The sequence below is a fragment of the Hakea prostrata genome, chromosome 4 (genome assembly GCF_041222555.1).
Source record: "Hakea prostrata isolate BN-2017 chromosome 4, UWA_Hpros_2, whole genome shotgun sequence".
Taxonomy (NCBI): Eukaryota; Viridiplantae; Streptophyta; class Magnoliopsida; order Proteales; family Proteaceae; genus Hakea; species Hakea prostrata.
This window is the reverse complement of record NC_142603.1, coordinates 9,761,256-9,785,568: the sequence shown is the minus strand read 5'-3', so window position 1 is coordinate 9,785,568 and position 24,313 is coordinate 9,761,256. Positions and strand designations below refer to the sequence as shown.

The 24,313-nt window shown below is 36.8% G+C and overlaps 3 protein-coding genes across 5 annotated transcripts in view; 1 reads left to right on the top strand and 2 right to left on the bottom strand.

Moving 5' to 3' along the window:
• Positions 1-3,706: 3,706 nt before the first annotated feature.
• LOC149017721 (uncharacterized) lies at positions 3,707-7,060 on the bottom strand. The gene is made up of 3 exons (XM_089154219.1): positions 6,946-7,060; positions 4,345-4,544; positions 3,707-4,237 (listed from the first exon to the last, which is right to left on the bottom strand). The coding sequence occupies exons 2-3, from the start codon at positions 4,531-4,533 to the stop codon at positions 4,145-4,147; spliced, it is 282 nt and encodes a 93-aa protein (XP_089010345.1). The 5' UTR covers positions 4,534-4,544; positions 6,946-7,060; the 3' UTR covers positions 3,707-4,144.
• Positions 7,061-7,263: 203 nt separating this feature from the next.
• Positions 7,264-12,991, top strand: LOC149017720 (uncharacterized). The gene is made up of 9 exons (XM_089152041.1): positions 7,264-7,394; positions 7,576-7,647; positions 7,723-7,797; positions 9,693-9,785; positions 10,783-10,852; positions 10,935-11,026; positions 12,009-12,050; positions 12,140-12,220; positions 12,616-12,991. Exons 1-9 carry the CDS (start codon positions 7,368-7,370, stop codon positions 12,685-12,687), a joined length of 624 nt encoding a protein of 207 aa, XP_089008167.1. The 5' UTR covers positions 7,264-7,367; the 3' UTR covers positions 12,688-12,991.
• Positions 12,992-13,289: 298 nt separating this feature from the next.
• The window catches only part of LOC149017719 (nucleolar protein), a 36,168-nt gene continuing 25,144 nt past the window's right edge, over positions 13,290-24,313 (bottom strand). For all 3 annotated transcript variants that reach the window (XM_089152037.1, XM_089152039.1, XM_089152038.1), the window contains 5 exons: positions 14,601-14,693; positions 14,418-14,523; positions 14,196-14,338; positions 13,989-14,075; positions 13,290-13,885 (listed from right to left, as the gene is read on the bottom strand). In XM_089152037.1, coding sequence (XP_089008163.1) covers positions 13,757-13,885; positions 13,989-14,075; positions 14,196-14,338; positions 14,418-14,523; positions 14,601-14,693 — 558 coding nt within the window. In that variant the 3' untranslated portion in view covers positions 13,290-13,756. The remainder of the gene's footprint in view (positions 13,886-13,988; positions 14,076-14,195; positions 14,339-14,417; positions 14,524-14,600; positions 14,694-24,313) is intronic.

The following is a 24,313-nucleotide window of genomic DNA, read 5'->3' as shown; positions in this document are numbered from 1 at the left end:
GATTACATCTATTTAGGGTTTGAAGATTCTAACCTCGATTCGAGTAACTTTGTGTCCAACAATCCGAGGAAGGAAATCTGAAATCCACATCTTGGTTAATGATGAAAGGCAACCATAATCCATCCAAGGAAAGAAATCTGAAAACATCGAAGGCCTCTTTTTTTTTTTTTTTGCTGCAAATTGCAACAGAGCAGAGTGCTCGAGAGAGAGAGATTTGAGAGAAAATAAACAGAATAAATGAACTATAAATAAGGACAGAATTTAGAGAATTTGGCGGGAAAATTTTCTTTTGAAAATAGAATTGGAGGTCGCGTGTGCCAGAGAACTCCAATTCATTTAACTAAATTACCGAAGTGTACAAATTCATTTGACTTGACGAACCATGGGAATGGTTTTTTTTTTTCATTCTCTCTCTTTTTCTGTAGAAAAGAAGGGGGCATGGTTTTAAAGTATCCACCAACGCTTCCACGTAAGAGTAGCATGGAGTGTGGGGGTAATCTGGATTGACGAACATATCACTCATCAAGGAGATGGATGACGTCAATATTTATCATCACTTGCTACTTCGTGTTTAGGACAGAAATTCAACTATCTTCACTCAACCGTTAAATCTGGAGATAGTCTTACATTCAACTATTATGTGCAGGAGTACATAACTCATAACTATAAAAAGCAGCATGGAGTGTCGGGGTAGTTTGGAATGGGAAAGTACGGTAGCTTAATAAAGACGCTCTCAACAAAGGGGCAAGATCGTGACCTATTGTCTATGGACTGCAGCAAGGAGTCGCCTTCACTTATCAAGCAGGAGTTCAACTAAAGAAAATCTGGTGTAATGATGAAAACATATTCCGACTCTTCCCTCACATGTAAAACCCCAATTGGCTTATTAATCTTATCCCCGTTTGGCTTGATTTAAAGGACTGTATTAAAATTAATATTATCATGTTTCAATCCCCCACCCTAGAAAAACATTTAGGTGGCTAGCTACTATGATAGACACTAATTGTAGTATGAATGGCTTATGTAACTGTATCTCCTAACTTTTTTTTTCAATGTTTTTCACTTAAAAAAAAAAAAAAAAAAGGCTTTTAAGTAAGATGTCAGAGTTCAATCCCCTCGGGACTAAGGGCGAAGCCTCGCCTATATTATATTATAAAAGCTCCTCTAAGAATTTAGTTGATATGTGCGTAAGCTGGCTCGGATGAACCTTAGATTCAAAAGAATAAAAAAAATCCACCATACCATAAGATACTAGTGTACATTACATATGTATCTATACCAATTAAAGCTGACATGATATTGATATTTTTTATGTTTTTATTCCTTCTTTTTCTTAGGTAACATATTGAATTGTACCAAAATGTATTCATTAGAATAATAAAATAGTCAATGTAAAACAATATGTTTCTTAAAAAGTAAAAATCACAAAATCTGTATCAAGGGTTTTACTTTCCCTTTTTTTTTTGGGGGGGGGGGGGGGGGGAGGTTTCCCAAATGGTCAAATTAAAAAAAAAATAAAAAAATCAATAAGATATTTTTTAAAAACTTTTACTTAAATGAATTCTATTTTTGAAAATAGTTATCAAATTCCAAATTGTGATAATTTTTTCTGTCCAACTAATATTTTATCATGAATTACCCAAATTACACTTAAGCCTTTCATTACAGACAATGAAACCGGCAAATGATATGGGGACTGAGAGCTACAAAAAACATGTTGTCGGTCTTAAAATTGCCAAGAGATTAAAGGAATTGGTAAGTGCTTCTCACAAGTTCATATATAAAACACTTGAGGGAAATTTGGGTAGTTCATAGTAGAATATTAGTTAGACAGAAAAATTATCACAAAATAAAAAATTTGACAATTATTTTAAAGGAATAATTATTGTTGCCGCCTTTACTATAGCTTAATTACTAAAAATCCTTGTTTTTTTATGAAATTATTGTTGCCTCCTTCATCTCTAACCGTGTTAAAAGGCTTCTACAGTTGAATGTCTTTGTCTATTTTGTTATAAAATTAAGCAGTCAAAACACAATAATATCCTCATTAGAAAAAAAATCATATCAAGTACTAATTTTTTAGTTTTCTTATAGTTTTGAATTAATTTTCTACCTAAAATATTATTTTTTTGCTAAAAAACCAAACTTCCTGAAATTGATAATGCCAAATCAGATAGTAAATAACTGAAAACCTAATTGAAGTAGAAACTTCCTAAAATTGATAACATTAAATAGGAAAAGTAAATAACAAAGACTAAAAAATAGCACCAAATTGAAAAGTAAATGTTAAAAGCCTAAAAATATAAGGAGTTACCAAATTAGGGATAATTTTTTTTCCTAATTACTAAGGTAATAATGTAACTTAATACAAATTATAAATAAATAGAATAAAACCTTAGGGTTATTTGAAATTTAAAATAAATAAAAATTGTAACAATAATTAGAGGTAAAGTGTAAGGTTGGATTAATAATTTCAAAAAATATAGGGAATAAAAATAGTAATTAAGATGTAGTGCATGGAGACAACAGTAATTATCCCTATTTTAAAAATAAATTATATTTGAGTAAAACTTTTTTTTAAATATCTTATTCAGTAATTTAACATTCTACCATCTGAGAAACTTTTTCATTTTTTTTTTCCAGTACAAATGAGCTTTTTATATATAGATAATGGGAATATTACTTATGCCATCAACAAGGTATAAAGACAAAGAAACATCTAAAAAGTCTTCAAATTTATATTTTTATTTAATTATATATTATTGGATAATCGCCCATATTCTTCCTCAAAATCAGCCATCCATGACCTATTATTTGCCATCTAATTAGATTGGCAAAGCTCCTTGTGAGAATGTCTAACATATATTTTGCCCAGTGTCAGTTAAAGAAATACATGCAAAGGCATATAAATTTGAAGATCGAGTTCATTGTCTACTTTCTTCTGATGATATTGTATTGACCCAAAAAAAAATTTGTTTAAGATTTAAAAGAGAACCTGTGTCAATCAAGAGAACATTTCCCCCCCCCCCCCCCCCAAAATCAAGATGCTATTGTTAGTTTACAATATTTGGCTATCATTAGATGGGGTTAGTCTTTCAAATGAGTTGGGATTTTTCTTACTTTGCAGTAGAAGAATGTGTTCTGATCACCCCCTCTGGAGGAAGATCCATCTCTGGTCCACCTTGTGAGATTACGTGTAGTAAAAAGATGTGAAGAAAATACAATCATCTAGCATTGTAGGTAGAGGATTCTAGCTCTTCCAATGTATCCCCAGACCAAAACAGAGTTCTCTTAACCTGATCAGCAAATGGTGGTCTGATATCAAGAACAGGTCTAATAAGTATAGCGATAGGGATCTTGCATAACTTCTAGAACTGGGTGTTTCAGCTTGTTCCCCTCTTCTTGAAAATGTTATGTATACATACATGGACAAGCAAACTGATACAGGAAAGACCAATTTTGAATTGCTGCTGGTTCAATCAATCAGAGGATCACTGTTCAAAGGCTGACCTAGTTCCTGCTTCCGCAGTTCCAATGCGCTGGTCGATTTTGGATGAGCCAGTAAGTGAATGAGTTGGGATCATCTTCTCACAGTAACCCCACCTTCTTTACCACACAATCACTGTTTTGGGGGGGGGGGGGGGTAGAGGCCACCCTATGAGGAGCAAAGGCCATCCTCCAACTATGTCCCTGTGACCAAAAAGCATGTTTACAAGTCTTGATCCTCTAAACCAACACCACCCTGGCTCAAATGTAACCATCACATGTTAATTTCCTCGGTATCTCTAGAAAGATGGGTAAAACAACAGGCTATTGTAGTCATAATGGTCATGAATGTGAAATTGGATCACAGCTAAAGGGAAATGTAACATTACAATTTTCCAACTCTCATGACAACAAGAATGGGATCTACAATTTCACGAAAAAGTAAGAGACTGCATCAAAAAGAGAGCATCTGATAAAATTTTGGAATTGGTAATACCAAAATACTCCTTCAACCAAGGGCAGAGTTTCACATACTATTTTTGTGCTTGTAAGCAATTATTAGAAATTGATTCTCATGTTATCTGGTGAGAATAGAAAACTGATAATGGAATACATACATAATCCTGTTCCTCTGATCAGAAAAAGGATGTCAAATGTTCTAGTCAGCTACAGTTGTCCGAAGGGGAAGAACACTTTCAACTTCTTTTTCTTCTTTACTCCTTTCTGCAACAATCTTGGACATTCCAAACATCTGAAATCCATCCAGAGCTATCTCATCATAGGCACACAAACTCACAAAAATACAGATAAGAGAGTCAAGATGCCAACTTTTTCTTTCATTAGTAGCAAGTTACTAACCTTTGATATGGTCTTCTTAAAACAACTAGCATGTTCATCCATAGAAGCATGAATGAACTCGTCCATATGATCCTTTATATCTTCCAAGAAAGTTGCCTCCTCTGACTTCTTTTTCCGACAAGAAGTTATGGGTGGTGTAGTAGAAGCAGAAGGCTGCTGTGGTTCAAGCTGACCCTTTTGGGAGTCCATTCCAAGAGAATCTGTCACAGACATTTACCATCATCATATTGGTATCTAATATAAGAAAAGATAGATTTATATTAATATTACATACACAAAACAAGAAAAATTCCAGGTCCATAAACTCTTATACATCAAAGCAGTCCTCTAGATATGCGAAAGGGTGGTTCCAAATCTGGTGTCTGAAATCATAGTTTTTGTGAAGAACAATTCAAGATGCTGACCTATTTCCTGAGTTGATTCACTTACTGTTTGCAGTGCTAAAATGAATATCATGGATAGGTAGGTGGTTGATTACATATTTAAAATAAATGTATTAAAAAAAATAATAAATAAATAAATAAAATAAAAAGGATAGGTAGGTGGCCATTCTGATGGGCTAATTTTAAACCCATGTGACCCTCCCAGATAGAGCAGCTAACGGTGATTCTAGTGAGCAGAACTTATGATGCACCTTTATGACTAAGTAATGCAGTGGTGCAGTGCAGTAAAAAGATAATGTGAAGTTTACTGAACTATGCTAAAGAATGTAGAGTGTAAGTTCCATTTATGCCCATAACATATTCAAGCATCCAGAACCAGAGGCCATGGCCGACAATAAGATAAATGATTCAGGGGTTACAACAATGTGTTGGCAAGGGGGGCAAAGCAGAGGGGTTTGGAAAGCTACAGTAAGTGTAAGTACAAAATCTGCTAGCAAGTGAAACTTACCACACATTATACAAAACATAGATTCATTTAGTTATGATATACTGTCGAGCATCTGAATGCCAGTGTTAACACTTCACTTTCATTTCAATGTGGGCCTAGTATGGCATAGGACCTTATAACTGATTGTAAACACCATAGGAACCAATTCATGCGCATTGATATAAGAAGTTTGTCCTAAGCATGTAATTCCATTACTGGCAGAAGATTAATTAAAGTAAGGACATTAAAGAATTTCAGTGAAGAAGGGATTTCTAAATTTTCCTCAATTTAAATGATTACAATTTTTTCAGTCTCAAGTAATATTAGTCATGTTCCTAGGAATGCAAAGAAAATGGACAACGTATACCAAATTAGGAGTTCCAACAGTAATAGAGCAGAAACTCAACTGCAAGGTAGATAAAAAGAAAAAGAAAACAGTTGGGTTGATCTCACCTCCATAACCAACAGTCATCAAGAAAAGAATTATCACATTTTACATACAGACCAAATTCTGCAAATAGGTGAGGCATCAATACATCATAAAGGTTTAAAATTTTAAGGGACCTCTTGTTTTTTGAGTAAAATGATACTCTGATATGAGCACAAATAAATATAAACTTCCACAAGAAGGTCGCAGCAAATCAATTACCAGCAGCTTCATATTATTCCTAAAATCAACCAGCCAATGACAAGAAGAAATTTGGCAAGACCATCACAAGGCTTTCAAACTTCATATACAGCAATACAAGGTCAACATGGTGGTTTGTCAGAGGCAACATGGTCTGCCTGGTTTCTCATAATGAGGTTTTGGAAAACCCTCATTGGCATATGATGCCTGCATACTCAACCGCTTCATAGACTGGACAGCCTATAGTCTCCAACACCCTGTTAAGAAGCACATTGATGCAGCATTCCTCCTAAATACAAGAAATTCAATCTTAAGGTAAACTCTCTAGACAACATCTCATACAGTACCATTCACCACTACTCTCCTATGCTTCATACACTCCAAACTCTCCTGTTGTCTGCATTAGAGAGTCTTGAATGGAGTTCAACTCCTCATTGAGTAATTAAACAGTAAGGTAAAAATGGAATGGAATAAGTTTCCTCCCCCATAGAGGAATGGGGACAATTTAAACACCACCCTAGGGTTCACAAACCCCTGCTGGCGTTTTTTCAAATTACCCAAAATACTCTCAAAATACCGTTGCCGCCCTCTCACTTGCCATCCCATTCATGGAGGCAAACTCGGTCCAAACATAATTCTTTTGTTTTTCTTCAACCACCCCCTTCAAAGAGAGTCTGCAACAAATTGGCTTCTTCCACGAGGTCATTTCTACTTTTTTCCTGCAAGTTAAATTCCAGATAGTTACGAACGGCATCTTATCAGCTTGCCTTCTTTTCCCTCTGCAATCGCCTTCACGGCTTCCCACTCTCTCACCCCAATCCCACTAAGTCATGAACGAAATAATTCGGTGATTAAAGCGTTGGGGATGGAAGGAAAGCAACAGAGTTTTCTACATCTTTCTCTAGATAGTACATTAATTTCAACCTTCTGACACGCAAACATAGTCAAAATCTTCAAGGGAAGATGGTGCTTGGATTGTTAAATTGATCAAAACACATATAAGTTAGTGAAATCTAAACTCGGAAAAACATTCAGATGATAAAGCTAAATGGACAAGAACATGTAAACCTGAAAAAACAGTAACTCGCGGCAAATTGACTCACCTCGCTGGCTCAAGATGACGAAGAAGAAAACCTAGAGAGAGGTACCGCGGGTATTGAGAATTTGAGAGGGAAGCTTGGGAAACAAGTTTAGAATTTTGTATTTGGTATGGTTTCTATTTCAATTTCACGAGTCATAAATTGAACAACAAATCAAAGCAAACAGATTTTTACCACTCTTTGTTCCGCTGATCTGGCTAATGGTCAACCGGTTCGATTCATAATTCCGGTCCAAATTGGTTGGTTTTGGGCGGAACCAAGAGGACCAGAGCGTTTAAGATTGCGTAACCGCCTAGATTCTGGATTCGAGTTCCAGCTAGTTCGGAGTTCGAATTCCGGCGGTGGCGCCTCTCCTTTGCCTATCTGTCTCTCCAGCTTTAATAACTGAGAAGATCTGAAGAAGGATAGAGAGGGAAGCATCAGATATGGCCGGAAAGACTCAACCTTTCAAGGTCAGTGTTATTCGTAAGTGGTAGAATTGTAAATGGTCTACATTTTTTTCTTTTTTTGGGTGGGTCTCCAAGGTTGGGCTGCATCAGAAAAATTCCTAGCTGTTATCATTTCATTGCGTTGCAGGATTTATGTTTTTATATTATGCTTTTCACAATTTATTTATTCTGAGTTATGACACAGATAATATTGGGATCATCATCTATTGCTCGTCGGCAAATTCTAGCTGAGATGGGATATGAGTTTGCAGTCATGGTATTGTCAATGAAATCCTATCCATTTTCTGCAGACTCTAGAAACCTCAAATTTTTTACTTGGGTTATTCTTTAGACTGCAGATATAGATGAGAAAAGTATTCGGAAGGAAAAACCAGAAGAATTGGTGATGACACTAGCAGAGGCAAAGGTAGAATTTTTTTGTTATGAAAATGCAACTTGGTTTTAATTTATTTAAGGGAGATCAGCCTATGTACTATGATTTGTCTTTTGTTTAATTAAGGTCTTTGTGTTACTCATGAGCAATTCCTTTTTGGATATGCTTTCAAAATCTCTCTAGTAAGGAGAAAAGTAACTTACCTGAACAATAAATGCCTTGCATTAGCTACTAATCATCGGCCATAAATGGTAGTATGTCCATTCACAGGATCTTTGGAAGGGTGGAATGGGGGTAGTGAGATTGGTGATACCATTTGGCACTTTTTTGCACTAAGTGGCTGCCATAGACTAGAACCTGCAACTTCATGCTGGGAGCCTGGCTCTTGACATTGCACCATGCAATCCCTTTCTTGAACTATTATATTTAACTGGGGACAAATGGTCATCTGAATTGGCATTTCCATCTTTTCAAGTTATAAAGTTATATTGGAAATATAACTCAATAATCTACAAGGTATGCCCAATTTGGCTCCAAAGTGGGCAATGAAGTCATCAGCATGAACCTATGGAATCTTCATGTAGTCTTCACCTGATGCTGCCGCATTGCTGCCAATGCTTGTGCAGCATTGTGATACACTGCCGAATTTTATTATACATGCTCAGATGCCGCTGTTACACAACACTTTCCATGCTGTAATTGCCTTGTCTGTGTTGCCAATGCACCGTCTAACATATCAGGCTCTGTCAAATCAACTGCAAACACTGTCACCAGAGACCACTTCCAGACACTGCATGAAACATGTTATCGCTGCCGTATCTGCATTGGTACACAGCCATACCATTGTACTTACTTGGCAATCTGTGCTCAACTCTGTGATAATCAAGCAACTTCTATAATCCTCTCTTTCATGAAAAAAATTAAGCATTTTGAAGTTGACTGTCATTTTTCCAAAGGTGTTCTGATGCAGAAGTTGATGCCCACTCCATTAGCGAGTTTGTGCTAATCAACTTGTTAACTTGCATACAAAGGGTTTGTTTCAAAATGTGTTTTGTCAACGTTGTTCTAAGGTGGGCAACAACAACCAATAAGCCTGTGTTCTAAGCTGGGCATGGAGATCTTTATGCTTCAGCTTAAGGGGGAGTGTTAAGGCTGCAGTTACCTTGGCGGTTGGGGAATTTTTGGCATCTCTTTTGTTTTAAAGGAGTTCTTCAGCATATTTCAAATGGATCATTAAATATCACAACATCTCTGATGGACATTCAAACACAAGGGTTTTCAAACAATCAACCACTAGTATAATAATAATACAGGATGCATATTTACTGTTTTTGGAAAATAATGATTTGACAATATAGTTAGAGTTCTTCAAGTACATGTACTTTCCTTCATGAACAGCTGTACACATTTCTATCTGTGCAATAAAGGCATTTCATCTCTCAAAGTTTTGCAATGTCGGAGAGTAAAACATAAATATTTTAAAATTTTACAGACGTTTTTCTTATCCTTTTTATACTGACCCCAAAACATGTTGTCGTTGTGGTCCATTTAAGAGGCCCTAGTTGTGAAGTCATTTTGTGATGAAAATGATGAGTTGGAATCTTGTTTATGTTCATTTTTGGGGGCTGTCACTCTCTTGCTCTTGTTTATCTTCCTTTAAATAAAAATTCTCAGCTAAAGTCACCTTGCTAAATATTGTATGCTTTTTGTTTTTCAAATATATTTTTCCACCAACATCTTCATGTGTCAGATGTGCTATGGGTTTTATAGCTCCCAATTCATTTTAAATTCTCCTTGTTTATGTCTATTTCTCCCCTTCTTGGTTTTTCTATCATCAGTTTCCAGATATTCTTTGGTTTTTCAATCTTGTGTTTCTGGCTGTAGCATCATAGTGTGGTACTTTGATTGGACGGAAATTTCTTTTTCAGGCAGATGCCATCATAGCAAATCTTCAAACCACCGATTATCAAGACAAAGATGCTGACACAAGTCACACAACACTTCTAGTCACTGCTGATACAGTACGCCCTAATTCCTTACCATTTTTATTGATTCATTGGCAGATTCCAATATCATTCCTACCATCTGTGTACTAAGGATATGTTCCTGTTCTGGAATAGCTAATATGAGCAGGTTGTAGTTACATGGATCATCCCACATTACATGTGGTTTGAACTATGGAACATGCCCTTATTGTTTTCGTACTTTCTGTTAGCAACACAGCTTAGGTACAACAGATTTGGGATTTCCAGTTTTGGAATCTAGTAGATCAATTCGTTAAAGTTTCCCTTGGGTTTCTGATTTCCCCCACCCCCACCTCCAGTTTCCCTTGTTTAGTATAACAGTTGCAACTGTCAACCAGCTTTGAATATTTTCTTGTGTTTTTTTGTTTAAGCTTGCACTTTTGATATTTTAGCCATCTAGCTGACTTATAGGTTATTGGTGTAAGATTCCAAGTTGTGTTTGGTGTGTCTAAGATGGATATAAAATTGCAGAATATGTAAGGCCTGCGTTTTGGCTTCATGGCATCATTTCCCTTTATAAATGAACAAGCAGGAAACATTTTACATAAATGAAGAACAGAGTACCATACCTGAATCTTGTTAGTGTTAGAATTTGAAATATGTATATGCTTGTTTAGGACAGGCACACAATCTGTTTCATATTGATCTCAATGTCTTTATACATACTTTTGAATTTATTTTATTTTATTTTTCCTTTATTAAATTAGTATAAACACCATATTTTACTGATGAATAGTAAAGTATCTTTTACTAGTTGAAGTCAGTTAGGTTTGAATTGCCGTGTCTATCACAGCTCTCATTCTCTCCCTAGGCATCTTTGGTCGTAGATAGCCCACTAATGGTGTGATGTTTTCCTTGTTATTGTTTTTGGCACCCCCTCCCCCCTTTCTCTTTCTCCTTTCCTTTCTCCAAGTGTGTAGGACCTGTAGGTGTATGCATTTTTCTTTTGATCTTATTAGGTAGGACTTACTTTCTACATTTTATTGGTGTGGAGGTGGTGGTCTATGAAGGGAAAGTTAGAGAAAAGCCATCAAGCAAGGAAGAAGCACGTCAATTTATCAAAGGTTTGCTTAGTGGTTTTTTGTCTCACATCTTTCCACATTACAAGGATTAGCTGGACCTGACAATCACACTCATGTCATGTAGACTATTCTGGTGGGCATGCTGCAACATATGGGTCTGTGCTTGTTACTAACCTTAAGACAGGTAGCAGAAAAGGTGACTGGGACAAAGCCGAGGTGATGCTCTCCTATTCATATTTGTTGCAGCGTTTTATCTGAAACCATTAGTGCATATGTAGCAGTGGGGTGAAAATTGTAGATACTCAATTGCTTTATCTAATTTACTATGTCAGGAAGCCTGGCTCTTTTGTGCTTTTTATGAAAATAAGAATCAATTGAAATTTTATTTAAATTATAAATTAGTAGACCATTCGACCATTCACACTGATCCATGGATCCACCTAATAGATCTTCCAGTGTATTACTGCATTTGATCTGACAATTTTAGCCATCAACTGCTTACCAAATCCATGGTCAGGCAAAATACCATGAATGTTTTTGAGCAAATTGCACTGGCACCCCAAAATGGAGGCCTTAAAGCATTGGCACCCCCACTTTATGTTTAAAAAGCATAGAGACCCCAAAATTGGCTTTTCATTGGATATATTTGTCAAATTTATCACTGAAAACAGTGAAATCATTGTTTATTTTCAAAAATATCCCTATAATAAACAATGTCTGAAAGATTTTCAGTGACAAATTGGACAAATATATCCAATGAAAATCCAATTTTGGGTCTTTGTGCTTTTTAAACATAAAGTGGGGTGTCAGTGCTTTAAGGCCTCCATTTTAGGGTGCTAGTGCAATTTGCTCAATGTTTTTTGGTGAAAGCTTTACTAATCAGTCAGTATATGGCTGTTAGGGATGCAGATCTACTTGGTAGGTCCATTGGGTGGTCAACCTCAGCAACAGTAACTTTACAGAATTTGGTCTTCTGAAGATATCTTGGCTTTCATCCTGATAAATCTTGTTATCAAGTTGAAATTTTTTTTCTTTGGAGGTTGTTTTTAATCTTTATTACTTGGTTCCTAAGATCTTTTGCTCAGAGTATTTCTGATTAATATGGTATTGGAAATCTACATTCTCTCTCTCTCTACCAGATTCTTTGAGCCATACATCCCTGAAAATTTGGATGAATATTTTCTATTTACTGGTGCAGATTTATTTCCATGACATTCCAGACGAAGTCATCGATAATCTGGTAAACATTGAGAACACAAAAATTTTCTCTGGCTACTGCTGGTTGTCTGTTTTCATGCTAATATATTTTTCTCTTTCTTTATTTCAAAGCTCGAGGAAGGAATTGTGCTTAGAGTTGCAGGGGGCCTGATAGTGGAACACCCATTGATATTACCATTGGTTGAAGCAGTGGTTTGTATTCTGTTCTCTTTGAGTTTTTGGTATTTTTGTAGTGTAATTTAATAGTTCTTGGAGGATACCATAGCCAATTTACCTAGTTTGCTTTTTTATGGCTGGATTCTGTGATCACCTGTGTTTCTTCATCTGGTGACTCATAAGGGTTGAGAATACATTCATTTTCCCAATAACCTTCTTAATATAGACGATAACCACCTCCTCCTGATCAAACCTTGAAGGGGGTGTGCAGTGAAGGAGGTTGCTGACCAAGCTGTTCCTTGAAGATGGGTGATTTGGCTATCTCATGAATGAATTATTTCTGAGACTCTTGCCTGGATATAATGGAATAGATTTGGACTTATAAGTCATGTAGTTCTGCATTTCTTACACTTACTGTAATGGTGTTGCAGGTAGGGACTACAGATAGCGTGATGGGTCTCCCAAAGGCTCTAGCGGAGAGACTCATACAAGAGGCCCTGTAACTGCTGCAATTGAACCTGATATATTTATTGATTTTATCAGCACAAATGGTGGGGTTGAAGCTGTGAACTAGAACTTTGGTCCAGTACATTGGAATTATGAGCAAACACTTCAGTGTTCCATCATGAGATGGTTTTTTTGGGTTCTGGCGGCAATGCTTGGAACTTTTGACTCAACAGCCTGCCTAAATGATTTTTCCTGTAAACTATCACTATTCATGTAATCACTCTGAGAACCAAGAACATAACAAAGAAACCAGACCTATTCTTTCAGGTTGGGTTGATCACACATTAAAACAAAATTTTCCTTTTGGGTCTTCATTAAAAAAATGTCAGAGCAATACAAACTTCAAAACAGGAATAAGAACCTCAGTTCAGATGGGGTTAGCAAGGGCAAATAGAAGTTAAATTAAGGACAAAGACACAGGATGTTCCAAACTTCCAGATGCATCAATCACTGGAAAGTACAGAAGGGGCATTATATCAGAATGAAGAACGATTGGATTGAATATGAAGTTTTAAGAGTATATTTTCTACTGATTTCCCACTTCTGTCCAAATTGTTTAGATGTAAATGAAGGTTGTTTCAAATTCTCTATGTTCAGCAGTACATTTTACATGTTATATTTTATAAACCAAAAATTGCGTCCAGGGCGCTAATTACAATGTGAAGTAATCTAAATATGTATAATACCATCAATATCCAAATCTTGAAATTTTCGAGAGAACCATGCCCGCATGAAACCCACATGTTTTACAAGATTCTGAACTTTCAGGAAATAACATAGAAGTGCCTAGTACAAAAAAAATAGTATGATCCACTCAAAATATTTTCCTCTGTATTAAATTTACAAACAGAACCTTATGCACCGCTCTGCCCATGTTGAGTTGAAGGGAAAATTCCAAAACTGAGATGGCTGTACACAACCCTCGATGTTTACAGACAACAGGTCACAACCCAAACAAATCTTCCCTCCCCCACAGGAGGGAGAAGATCCGATAAACCAAAGACCAATTTTTAAATAAACAAATTACACTTGAATATGAATTTTAACTAGAGCTTTTCTACCTATTTAGGTACTGAACTTGGGAGCCTTGAGGTAATAGACTCCCCTTATAAACCCCTTACCCACCTTGCCAATGTCTTTCAGTGTGTCCACTGGATCTTGCTCTTCTTGTTCCACTTCTTCGCGACCCCGTTTCTGTGAAAACAAATCAATAAGGAAAACTGCAAAGCTCCCAAGAAAATTTTGTTTAAAAAAAATCCCCTTATGCTAGAAAGGTAAACATACACATTTGGCTTACCTTTGAAGATCGTCTCTCCCAGGTTAGGCCAATAGCATCACCTCCAAGAGAATCATACCACATTTTTAATGAATAAGGTAATTCTCTCTACAAAATATAAAACACGAAACCATAAGCCACGGAAATAAGCACCCAATAATATAAGCTCAAGCTCTGCTTGAGTTTGACTGTACATAAATAACGTGACCCCCCAGGGGGGTAGATTACCTTCACATCCTCAACAAAGCACCTCAGTGGATCAAAGTTCACCATCAATTTGTTTTTCATTTCCACTAAACTCCGATGCATGTCTCCTGGTAACATGTAGGGATGGAAATGCTTGCTTGCATTCCCTTGAGCCACACATCTCCCTGCACAACATATGCACGTCATATGGGCCAATAATACCAGAAAGCATGCCAACAGATATATCCAAGGGGAGAAGACTACCTTGTTCCACATCAGACGGGAAAAGAAGACGTTGAGGATAGGGAAGTCTATCCCTATGGAGAAGAATAACAGCATTGTAGTTATTCAAAGGGGTCCGGAACAGACACTGCAGAACAAAAATCAAAGGATGAATAAGGTGTAAACACATTTCAGAAAGGACTCCGAAAAAGTGGTCATAATCACCTCCCATCTATGCGAATCAATCTGATTATGCAGGACAAGGTTTGTCAAGAAGTCTGCACTGCTACGAGCATAGGCCATGATCCTTTTAAGTTCCTTTTACATCAACAAGATCCAAACGTTAGTTGGCAATACTGTAAACATTTTGCAAACTGAATAAAAATCTGGACTCAGAAGACTAGAAAGAATAATTCAACTAGATGCACCCAATGGTTTCATGATATCCAGCCAACTCTTTACAGCAAATAATTTCTTTGGTTTCAGATCAAATATGCCTTCCACAATTCATTTGACTTCGAAAAATAAATTGCCCTATTTTCTCACTTCAAATCTCATTTCAAAAATGACAATACAACAACAGAGATGTCTGCAAAAAGCAGCGAAAAGTTATCTAATATTCCTTGATTCCTGTTCTCATCGAACACCATGTTGATATATATATATATATATATATATATATATATATGAGAAGAGCTAAGTTCCAGTTTGCTTTTAAATTGAGTACATGGTTATGTTCCCAGCCCAGAAACTTTTAGTAGATGACTTTGTCGCAATATAATTAAGAAGAATCCCCCCCCCCCCAAAAAAAAATGCAATATTTGAGGAGTATTTTCCACCGGGAAATTGATGCATGAGAGTTTTGTGCAGGGATAGAATAGATTGCAAAGAGGACTTCAAACAATTAGGGGTCTAAATATATGGACCACTCCAACAAACTGGAATATGTAAACTTGATTAACACCAGTGGGGATGGAAAACTCTACTTTCTGACATCCATACTCTGCATTAAAAACTTCTCCTGTTTTCAGTTGAACGGTCTAAGAACTTCTAACATGTGCCAGGGAGAGAGAGCACAGAAAAAAAGAAATTCCCTATGTGGAAATATTACAAAATAGCATCCTTGAGACAATTCTACCCTTTACTTAGTGATGAGCACATTTTTTTGTGAAATCTTAAGGCACAAAGCATGCATTTTACACATTTAGAGTGGAGTTACCTTGGGTTCTATGTCGTAGATTTTATGAATTTTTAGGACTTGAGCGAATATATGGACTTTTGGGGGTATGAAACGTGCAATTTTACACGTCAAGAGGTCTGTTCAAATTCTCAAGTGCGAAAATGGGCCTGATTTGGAGCATGATGGGCTAGAGATGTGATTATGGGCCAACTTCAGAATATCTTATAAATAAATAAGCCAATTATAATCTCGGCCAAGATTAGTTAGGAATTTTATTTTATTTTTCTCAATTGTAATATAAAAATGTATGGGGCCCACAAGTAGTCAAAGATTAGGATTTTCTATTTCTTTTCTATAGATTTTCTAAGGGCCTGTTTGGTTACATGAGTCTGGAGATTTCAAATATCTAGATATTTCAAATCTATAGATTTCAAATCTATGGAGTTATAATTTATAAAATTAGATGTTTGGTTGTGGAATGAAATCTGTGAATTTATCCTAAAAAGCTATTTGATCGACGTGATTTTTGTGAATGTACAAATGTATAGCTTTTTTGAATTCTCTGGATTTCACCCCTTACCCATAAATCTACAGATTCACGTTTTTAGTGTAAAAAGGTGAATCTCTAGATTTCATGAATCTAGAGATTTTTACAACCAAACGGGTCTAATTCTCAGATTCATGAATCCAGAGATTTCAAATCTCTGGATTCATGTAACCAAACAGGCCCTAAAAGACTTTATTTTATTAGATTTTATTTCTTTTCCTTAATTATTTCTCTCTCTCCCCACTTTCTATTTCTTTTATTTTATTATTTCCTTAATAACTTACTTATTCTTTTCTTAATAAAAATATATGTTTTTATTTTTATTTTTTCTCTTTCCTCTCCACTTTATTCTCCACGTTTAGGTCAAAATAAAGTTTTATTTATTTATTTCTTTCTCTCTCTCTATTCCTTTGATTTTCCAACGAAATTAGATCTTCTTTATTTTTTTCTTCTTTTCCTATTTCACTCTTCTTTATTATTTATTTGCCTTATTTGTAAATCATTCACCATCCCCTATAAATATCCCCTCCCCTCTTAGATCTAGTTTACACTTTCTTTCTCTTTAGTTTATTTAAGCTTTACACTTCTTTTCTCTTTAGTTTTATTTAAGCCTTACACTTTATTTCTCTTAAGTTTATTTAAGTCTTGCAGCTTCTATTCTCTTTAGCTTGTTCTAGATTTTCTCTAGTACTTTGATTACTTGGGTTCTAGTTTCCAAATTCAATGTTTAGGTTCAATTTTTTTATGTAATGCAAGGAATATTGAAGTTGTTTAGTTTATTTTATGCACATGTATTTCCTTTCTTTTGATTAATGCAATTTCAATTTCGAGTTCAAGCTTCAAGTTTCAAATTCGAAGAGGATTCGTTTTTCTCTAGGTATAGCAATTGCAAATTTGGATCATTCCAGATCTGGTTGTTAGGGTTGGCTGAGATTTGAATTGATTGTTTAAGGATTATTTTTGTCATTTAAGATTCAAAGATGCAAGTAAGTAGCCTTTGTCAGTAATCTTCTATCCCCCCTCCATTCCCGCTTCTGTCTACCCTTCCATATTCTTAACTTTGGATTTATTTTTCAGCATTTATTTATTGTTCTCCTTTCCCCATGGGTCCTTGATCAAAGATGCCTACAGTCGTGCCTCTCTTTAGTTAAGGCTTCCCGTTTTCTTTTATCGCATTGTTATTTACTTTATGCATTTTTCTTCTTCTTTAATATCCGTTCCCCCGATCAGTGGACTGTAAGCTAGGGAAAAGGGTACACGGTCAAAATCATCCTAATTATACTCCCCTTCCCTCGATCCAGAGCTGACACTCGGATCACTTCCCTTTTATTTTTTTTATTTATTGTTTGTATTTTTTTTATTCTTGCCTTTTATTTATGTGTGTTTTTATTTATTTATTTATTTATTAGATGATGAATGGTTAGGTTATGTTTGTTTTATTTTTAGTCTCAATTCAATCACGTTAGATGTATGTGTTAGGACCGCTCATTTAGTTTAATTAATTAGTTAAAAATTTTGAATCATTGCACTCTTGCGTTACCATTAAGAGGTTAATTCTAAAGTGGCATATCTCCCTAAGATCGACCAGTTAGCTACACGATACCATGCGCTTGCGGTTATTTTTAGTTTGCAAACACTTAGAATCACAACAGTCCCCCTCAAATTGGTGTATAGATATCTATCATGCCCAACTTGGTAGTAATCTAACCAAAAACTTTAGTACTCGGACTTTTAGTAAATGCATTATCCTTCTGATTTTCTAATGAGACAAAAGAAATGCGAATACGACCAATTCAATCTTCTCCTTGATGAAGTGTCTATGAATCTTTACATGCTAAGTCCTATCATGACGAACTAGATTGTGAGCTATGCTGGTTGCAAACTTGCTGTCTGAAAACAACTATATAGGGACATTAACTTCAACACTTAGATCTTGGAGTAGCCCTTTCAACCATAAAACCTCACAAATGCCATGTGCCATTGCTCTAAACTCAACTTCAGCACTAGACCTAGTTACAACTTCTTTCTTGCTCCTCCAAATCACCAAGTTTTAACCCACATAAGTAAAGTATCCAGAAGTATACCTCCTATCATTTAGACACCCTACCCTAGATTGCATCAGCTTAGACTTCAATATTCAAGTGTCCATGAGAAGACATTAGGATTCCCTTTCCAAGAGCTGCCTTCAGGCTCAAGTATCTCAAAACTATGCAGACAACATCTAGATGAGAGCAATGTGGGTGATGCACGTATTGACTTACCAGGCTTACAACAAAGGCAATTGCCAATCTAGTGTGAGACAAATAAATGAGTCTCCTGACTACCCTTGGTAGCTGGTTTTGTCCATAGTTTCTCCTTCTTCAGTCTTTTAAGTGTGAGTTGGGTTCAATAGGTGTGTCAAGTGGCTTGCATCCTAACATTCATGTCCCTGCTAATAAATCCAAGGTATACTTTCTTTGAGAAAGAGAGATGACGTTAGAAGAATACGAAGGCCGAAATCTCTATTCTATTGCCGCTAGTGATCACTATGTCATCGACATACACTAGTAGTACTCTAATGTGGGTGACGGTCTTCTTGATAAACAAGGTATGATCTACATCGCTTCGCTTATACCCAATTGACACCATGGCCTAATGGAATCTTTCAAACCACACTTTTGGGGACTGCTTTAACCCATAGATAGTACATTCAAGCTTGCATACCTTCCAATGAGTCTACGGAGTAGTCTATCCTAATGAGACATCCATTTACACATCCTCTGCAATTTATCGATGAAGAAAGGCATTCTTAACATCAAGTTGTTACAGATCCCAACCCTAACTCACAACTCAGAATACATTCATCTTGGCAACTAGAGCAAAGGTCTCCTGATAATCAATGCCATAAGTTTGAGTGAATCCCTTGCCACTAATCTAGCTTTATACCTGTCCATGGTACGATCAGTCTTGTGCTTAACCACAAACACCCACTCGCAACTAATAGTGTCCTCTTTCTTGGAGGGAAAGCAACTAGATCCCACGTTTTCTATTTTCCAATGCCTTCATCTCTTCATCCATTGCTACTTTCTGATAAGAATGGGCTAGTGCTTCCTGCTAGGTGTTAGGAATACAAAAAGAGCAAAAGGGGAAGAAAAAAAAAAGTTTGAAAGGAAGGTGATAACGGATGATTAACAAAATTGGAAATCGGATGTTGAGTATATGCTCGTGGTTGCTTTCGCCATGCAAATTGGTAAGTCTAATAAAGGGTCAGGAATAGGAATGGACTTATTAGGATTAATGTCCGCAAGACCAGGAATTGGTGCTTCCAATTGGCTAGGCACATTAGGAGTTACTTTCAGGGCTGCTCTTCTTTTAGTACCGTATGTTTAGAGAGGAGAATGGAAGTAAATTGTCGTCCCCCTACATACCACTATCCTAAGCCATCGGCTGTTGTTCCTGTCCATCACTTCATCTTCCAAATGGGCATCATCAACAAGAGTTTTCAAGGGGATTTCCATGGACGGAATGAGAACCGAAACCTCTTCACTAGACTTACTATCCCCTTGAAGCAGTGTTAGGAAAAATAGGATACATTCTCTTGAAAGACCACATCCATGGTGACAAATATTTTTCTAGAAGGTGGATGATAACACTAGCCCCCTTTTTGAGTGGCAGAGTAATCCAAAAAGATACACCGCAGCCCACAAGGGTCAAGCTTACCATTTTATGAAAAATTTGAAAGCAAGTAAAAACATAACTTTTTCTAATGCAACAAATAAATCCATGCAGTCATGGTGCAACAATCAATAAAGGTAACAAACCAACGATCTCCAGAAGAAGAAATGCAGCAATAAGGACCTCAAACATCATAATAAACAACAAAAAAAGGAATACTATTGAGATTATCAGAAATGGGATAAAAATGTCTAGTTTGTTTTGCCAAAATACAAGCATCACAATAAAAATCATATAAAATACATATCTTACCAAAATCAAGAAGAAGCCTATGTAAAGTAGCTAACGCAAGAAGAGGCAGGCCTTGGCGCAATGGTTGGTAGATCACATTTGTAGCCCCGAGGTCAAGGCATTGAAACAGTCTTCTAACAAAAATAATAGGTTAACACTACGTAGGAAAACTACCCCTCGACTCTGCTTGTGTGGAAGCCTTTAGTACCGGTTCACCCTTTTTTTAAAGTAGCTAGTGCAAGGTGACCAAGACAAGATGCCAATAAAGCAAAGTGGAGAAACAAAGAGCAGATGAGTCAGAAGAAGTGATTGTAGCAAACACTGATGGAGAACAATCTAGCAAATAGACCCCCCCATCAAGTTTACCAGTGTCAGTCATACACCCCATTTCTAAAGTCTTGAAATACACGATGGAAGGGAAAGAGAGTTATTTTGCAGAAGACAATTGTAAGGATGGTGAACAATTAATGGTTCCTTTTCCAAAAAGTGGAGAAAGTGCAACATCAACAATCCAAACAATATAATTAGGAGAAACAATAGAATAAAAATGAAATAAAGAATGTGAACCAGTTGTATGATCAGTTGTGCCAAACTCAATAGTCCACGAGGATGGACTCGAGCACATAGTATGGCAACCGTGAAGTGGAAGAAGGCTTAGAAGACGTAATTGCGGCAGAAGCAACACTAGCACTGGACATTTGCATATTAATTGAAGATGCCAGAGTTCATCTGAAGAGAGAGGTTTCAGTGCACTTAGAGTCCTCCAGATTGGCCTGTTGGCCACTACTTGTGAATAGGCCTGTAAACGGACCGGATTCGGCTCGGATACACCAGTATCCGAATCCGAATCCGATTAGCAAATCCGAATCCGCAATCCGAATCCGGCAAAAATTTAGAGAAGGCATCCGAATCCGAAACTTTATCGGATATCCGATAATAATCCGATCCGATAAAATATCCGATTATTGATTGATAATTGTCACTTTTTTACATTTTTAACTATAAATTTCTAATTTCCGATTACCGAATACCGCTATCTGAATCCGATTACCGGTATCTGAATCCGATTATCATCTATTTTTAAAGAAAAAATGTTAAATACTTTACTCTATCCGGATAAAAATTTATCCGGATATTATCCGATCCGATAAGCAATTATCCGAATCCGAATCCGGTTGCTTAACGGACGGATACGGATATTTTCCGGTAAGAAAATTTTCAGATACGGATACCCTTAAACGAATACGAATGCGAATTCGAAGGCGGATTTCGGTTATCCATTTACAGGTCTACTTGTGAAACCCCATTGCGTCCAGTCGTACGGCCTCCTCCATAGTAAGTAGGTGGTCGCCCATAAAGTTTCTAGCATTTCCCCGAGTGTGGCATTCACGTCCACAATAATCACACTCGAGAGTAGCACAGGAAGCACTAGTAGAGTCAGTACACGTTTCTAGAGATAGCAGAGGAAATGCCACAGGAAGAACCTCCAGAATCAGCAACCAGATCTGACCTTTCTACTGCAATAGTGTGAACCATAGTACTTTGACTTTCTTCAGTATCAACCATAGCATATGGCTGTTCTAGAGAAGGAAAAGACTCACGAGAAAGAACCTGGGCACTCTGATCATACCCCAGATTGAGACACTAAAAAGTCATGAACACAGAGCTTATTTCTGACTTCTAATAGACTGCAACATCTGTTTCACGAGTATGAGTGAATTTCCCGTTAAAATTGAGAGGGTACAATCCTTCTATTGTAACTAATGGATTTTTCTCCTCATCTCAAAGCATCGTGCATCATTACCAACCTTGGTCTATGTATCCTTGACGACTTCCCAAACAGTATCAGCATCAAGAGGAAGAAGACAGCTCTTGGCAATAACAGGTTCAATAGAAATGAGCATAAAACCCATGTAAAGACATTCATCAATTTCCAACTTTTCTTGCGCCAGACTAGAAGTTGAAGGCTTAACCATTGTACCATGAAGATGATCGATAAGACTACGAGCACCCACCGCAAGCACAACTGAACGAGACCATCTCAGATTATTTGTCAAGTTGAGTTTGAAAGAGTGCATATGCAAAGAGGAAAAATCATGCTCACAAATAACTGGATCCTCCTACACGGAAGATGGACTAGCAGAAGCAGTGGTAGTAGATTCGATTGACATAGTGTAGATCCAAAAAACAGAATCAAACAAATCACAGATCCTTTATACAGAACGAATGACACCATTAATGGGTATAAAGAAATCTTGGTGGGAGCACTGCTCACCACCAAGAAAATAACATCTGAGAGATGAGGCATTGACCTAGAAGGATAAAGAAGGGCTGAGGTTAGAGAAGGCCCCTACAAATGTGGCAACAATGTGGCGGAGGGATGTGAGGCCCTAGGGATGTTGCTAGGGTAAAGCAATACCCTAGGGACTCATAGGAAGGTGGCAGAATGGTCGATCAGGGGTGACGAGGCCTTAGGGGTGTCACTCAGGTAGGGGGGATGCCCTAGGGGTCTCGCAGCAAGGTGGTTGAAGGGCTGGTGGCTGGTGGTGGTCTATGGTGGTTGGTTGTGGTGACTAGCTGAGTTGGTGGTGGTGTTCTCCAAGGTTTTACAAAATAAGAAATACTTTTTCTAGAAAATCATTGGGAGACATGACATGAAATTTCGAAGAACTTTGGCTCTGATTCTAAATTGAATAGTCTTGAGAACTTTTGACATGTTTCAGGGAGACACAGTGTTCATTTATACTAATAACAATACCCCAAAAAAAAAAATCCTCAATGTGTGATTATTACATAATAGCATCCTAAAGACAATTCTACCCTTCGCATAGAATCACAACATTTTCTTGCTCAAAGACATGATAGAAATGCTCCAATGCTTTGTCCATTATTTAATTTGGAATCCTATGGATCAGTTCATTCCTTCTTGGCTAATGGAAGCAGGTTTCACACATTAAGGTGTTTTGATTAAAACAACGTTATTATATTTTCACTTAATTCAATGTTTTCTTTCTATCAATAAACAATAATAAAGGTAGTTATACATGTAACAATTGAAGGTGATGTTTCCAAAAACCACAAGACTAATTAGAGCATGCATAGGCTGATTGTTAGCTCCTGGAGTCTCACCTCCCCCTTTAGGCCTTCCTCTTAATAGGCTTTGGCTTCCCCCCCCCCCCCCAACACTCTCTCCCTTTGTTGTTTTAATCTAATTATTTATTCATCCAAAAAAAAAAATTAGAGCATGCAATATTTGTACATCAAGTACATACACAAGATGTCTGCCAATAGAATAGAAGGTATTTGATTGAATGTGTCTCTAAAATTTGACATGTGACTACTGACTAGACCACATACAGTTGAAATGGACATATCATCAAAGTCTATATGGCAGAATAGATGCTATATGACTATGTAAGAATTAGACCTTCATGGCAATGTTAAATTGGCTAATATAAAAAGCTAGAAGAATATTGAACTCCAAGATGATTTCATTCATTCACCTAATAGGGTATTTATAGATTGACAACTCACAGTTTAGGACAAACTTAGAGAGGAAATAGGAGTACAAAACAACAACAACAATAAGCCTTGTTCCAACTAAATGGGGTCGGCTACATGGATTCTTGCCCTCCAATCAGTTCTGTTCGAGGCCATGCTAAATACAAAGCCTAAGCTATACATATCATTTCTCACCACTTTTCCTAAGGTTATCTTAGGTCTACCCCAAGCTCTTCTAGTTCCTTCAATATGGATTATATCACTTCTCTGTACAGGGGCATTTATAGGTCTCAGTTGAACGTGGCCGTGCCACCTCAAACGACTTTCTCAAAGCTTATCACTTATGGGAGCAACTCCCAGACCAACTCTAATATGATCATTTCTTAACTTATCCATCCTAGTTTTGCCACTCATCCATCTTAGCATCCTCAGTTCAGCTACACTGAGTTTATCTATATGATTCGTTTTTAACAGCCCAACACTCGCATCGTACATCATAGCTGGTCGAACAACAGTCCTATAAAATTTTCCTTTAAGCTTTAATGGAATATGCTGATCACATAAGACCCCGGACGCACTTCTCCACTTCATCCACCCTATTTTAATTCTTTGGGAAACCTCATCCTCTAAATCACTTCTTTTACTTATGCTTGAACCTAGGTACCTAAAACAATCACTCTGAGGAATCTCTTTATCGTCAAATATCACCACCTCATCAACAGATTAGAAAATAAACAAGAACATAATAAGTCCTAAAAGGATAAG

What these genes read in the sequence shown, in the direction of transcription:
- LOC149017721 (XM_089154219.1), bottom strand. Translation starts at nt 4,533, where the DNA reads ATGGACTCCCAAAAGGGTCAGCTTGAACCACAGCAGCCTTCTGCTTCT. An exon ending in TTAAGAAGACCATATCAAAG is followed by an intron (nt 4,238 to 4,344) that starts GTTAGTAACTTG and finishes GATGGATTTCAG; the next exon opens with ATGTTTGGAATGTCCAAGAT.
- LOC149017720 (XM_089152041.1), top strand. Translation starts at nt 7,368, where the DNA reads ATGGCCGGAAAGACTCAACCTTTCAAG. An exon ending in GATATGAGTTTGCAGTCATG is followed by an intron (nt 7,648 to 7,722) that starts GTATTGTCAATG and finishes GTTATTCTTTAG; the next exon opens with ACTGCAGATATAGATGAGAA. An exon ending in TGACACTAGCAGAGGCAAAG is followed by an intron (nt 7,798 to 9,692) that starts GTAGAATTTTTT and finishes TTTCTTTTTCAG; the next exon opens with GCAGATGCCATCATAGCAAA.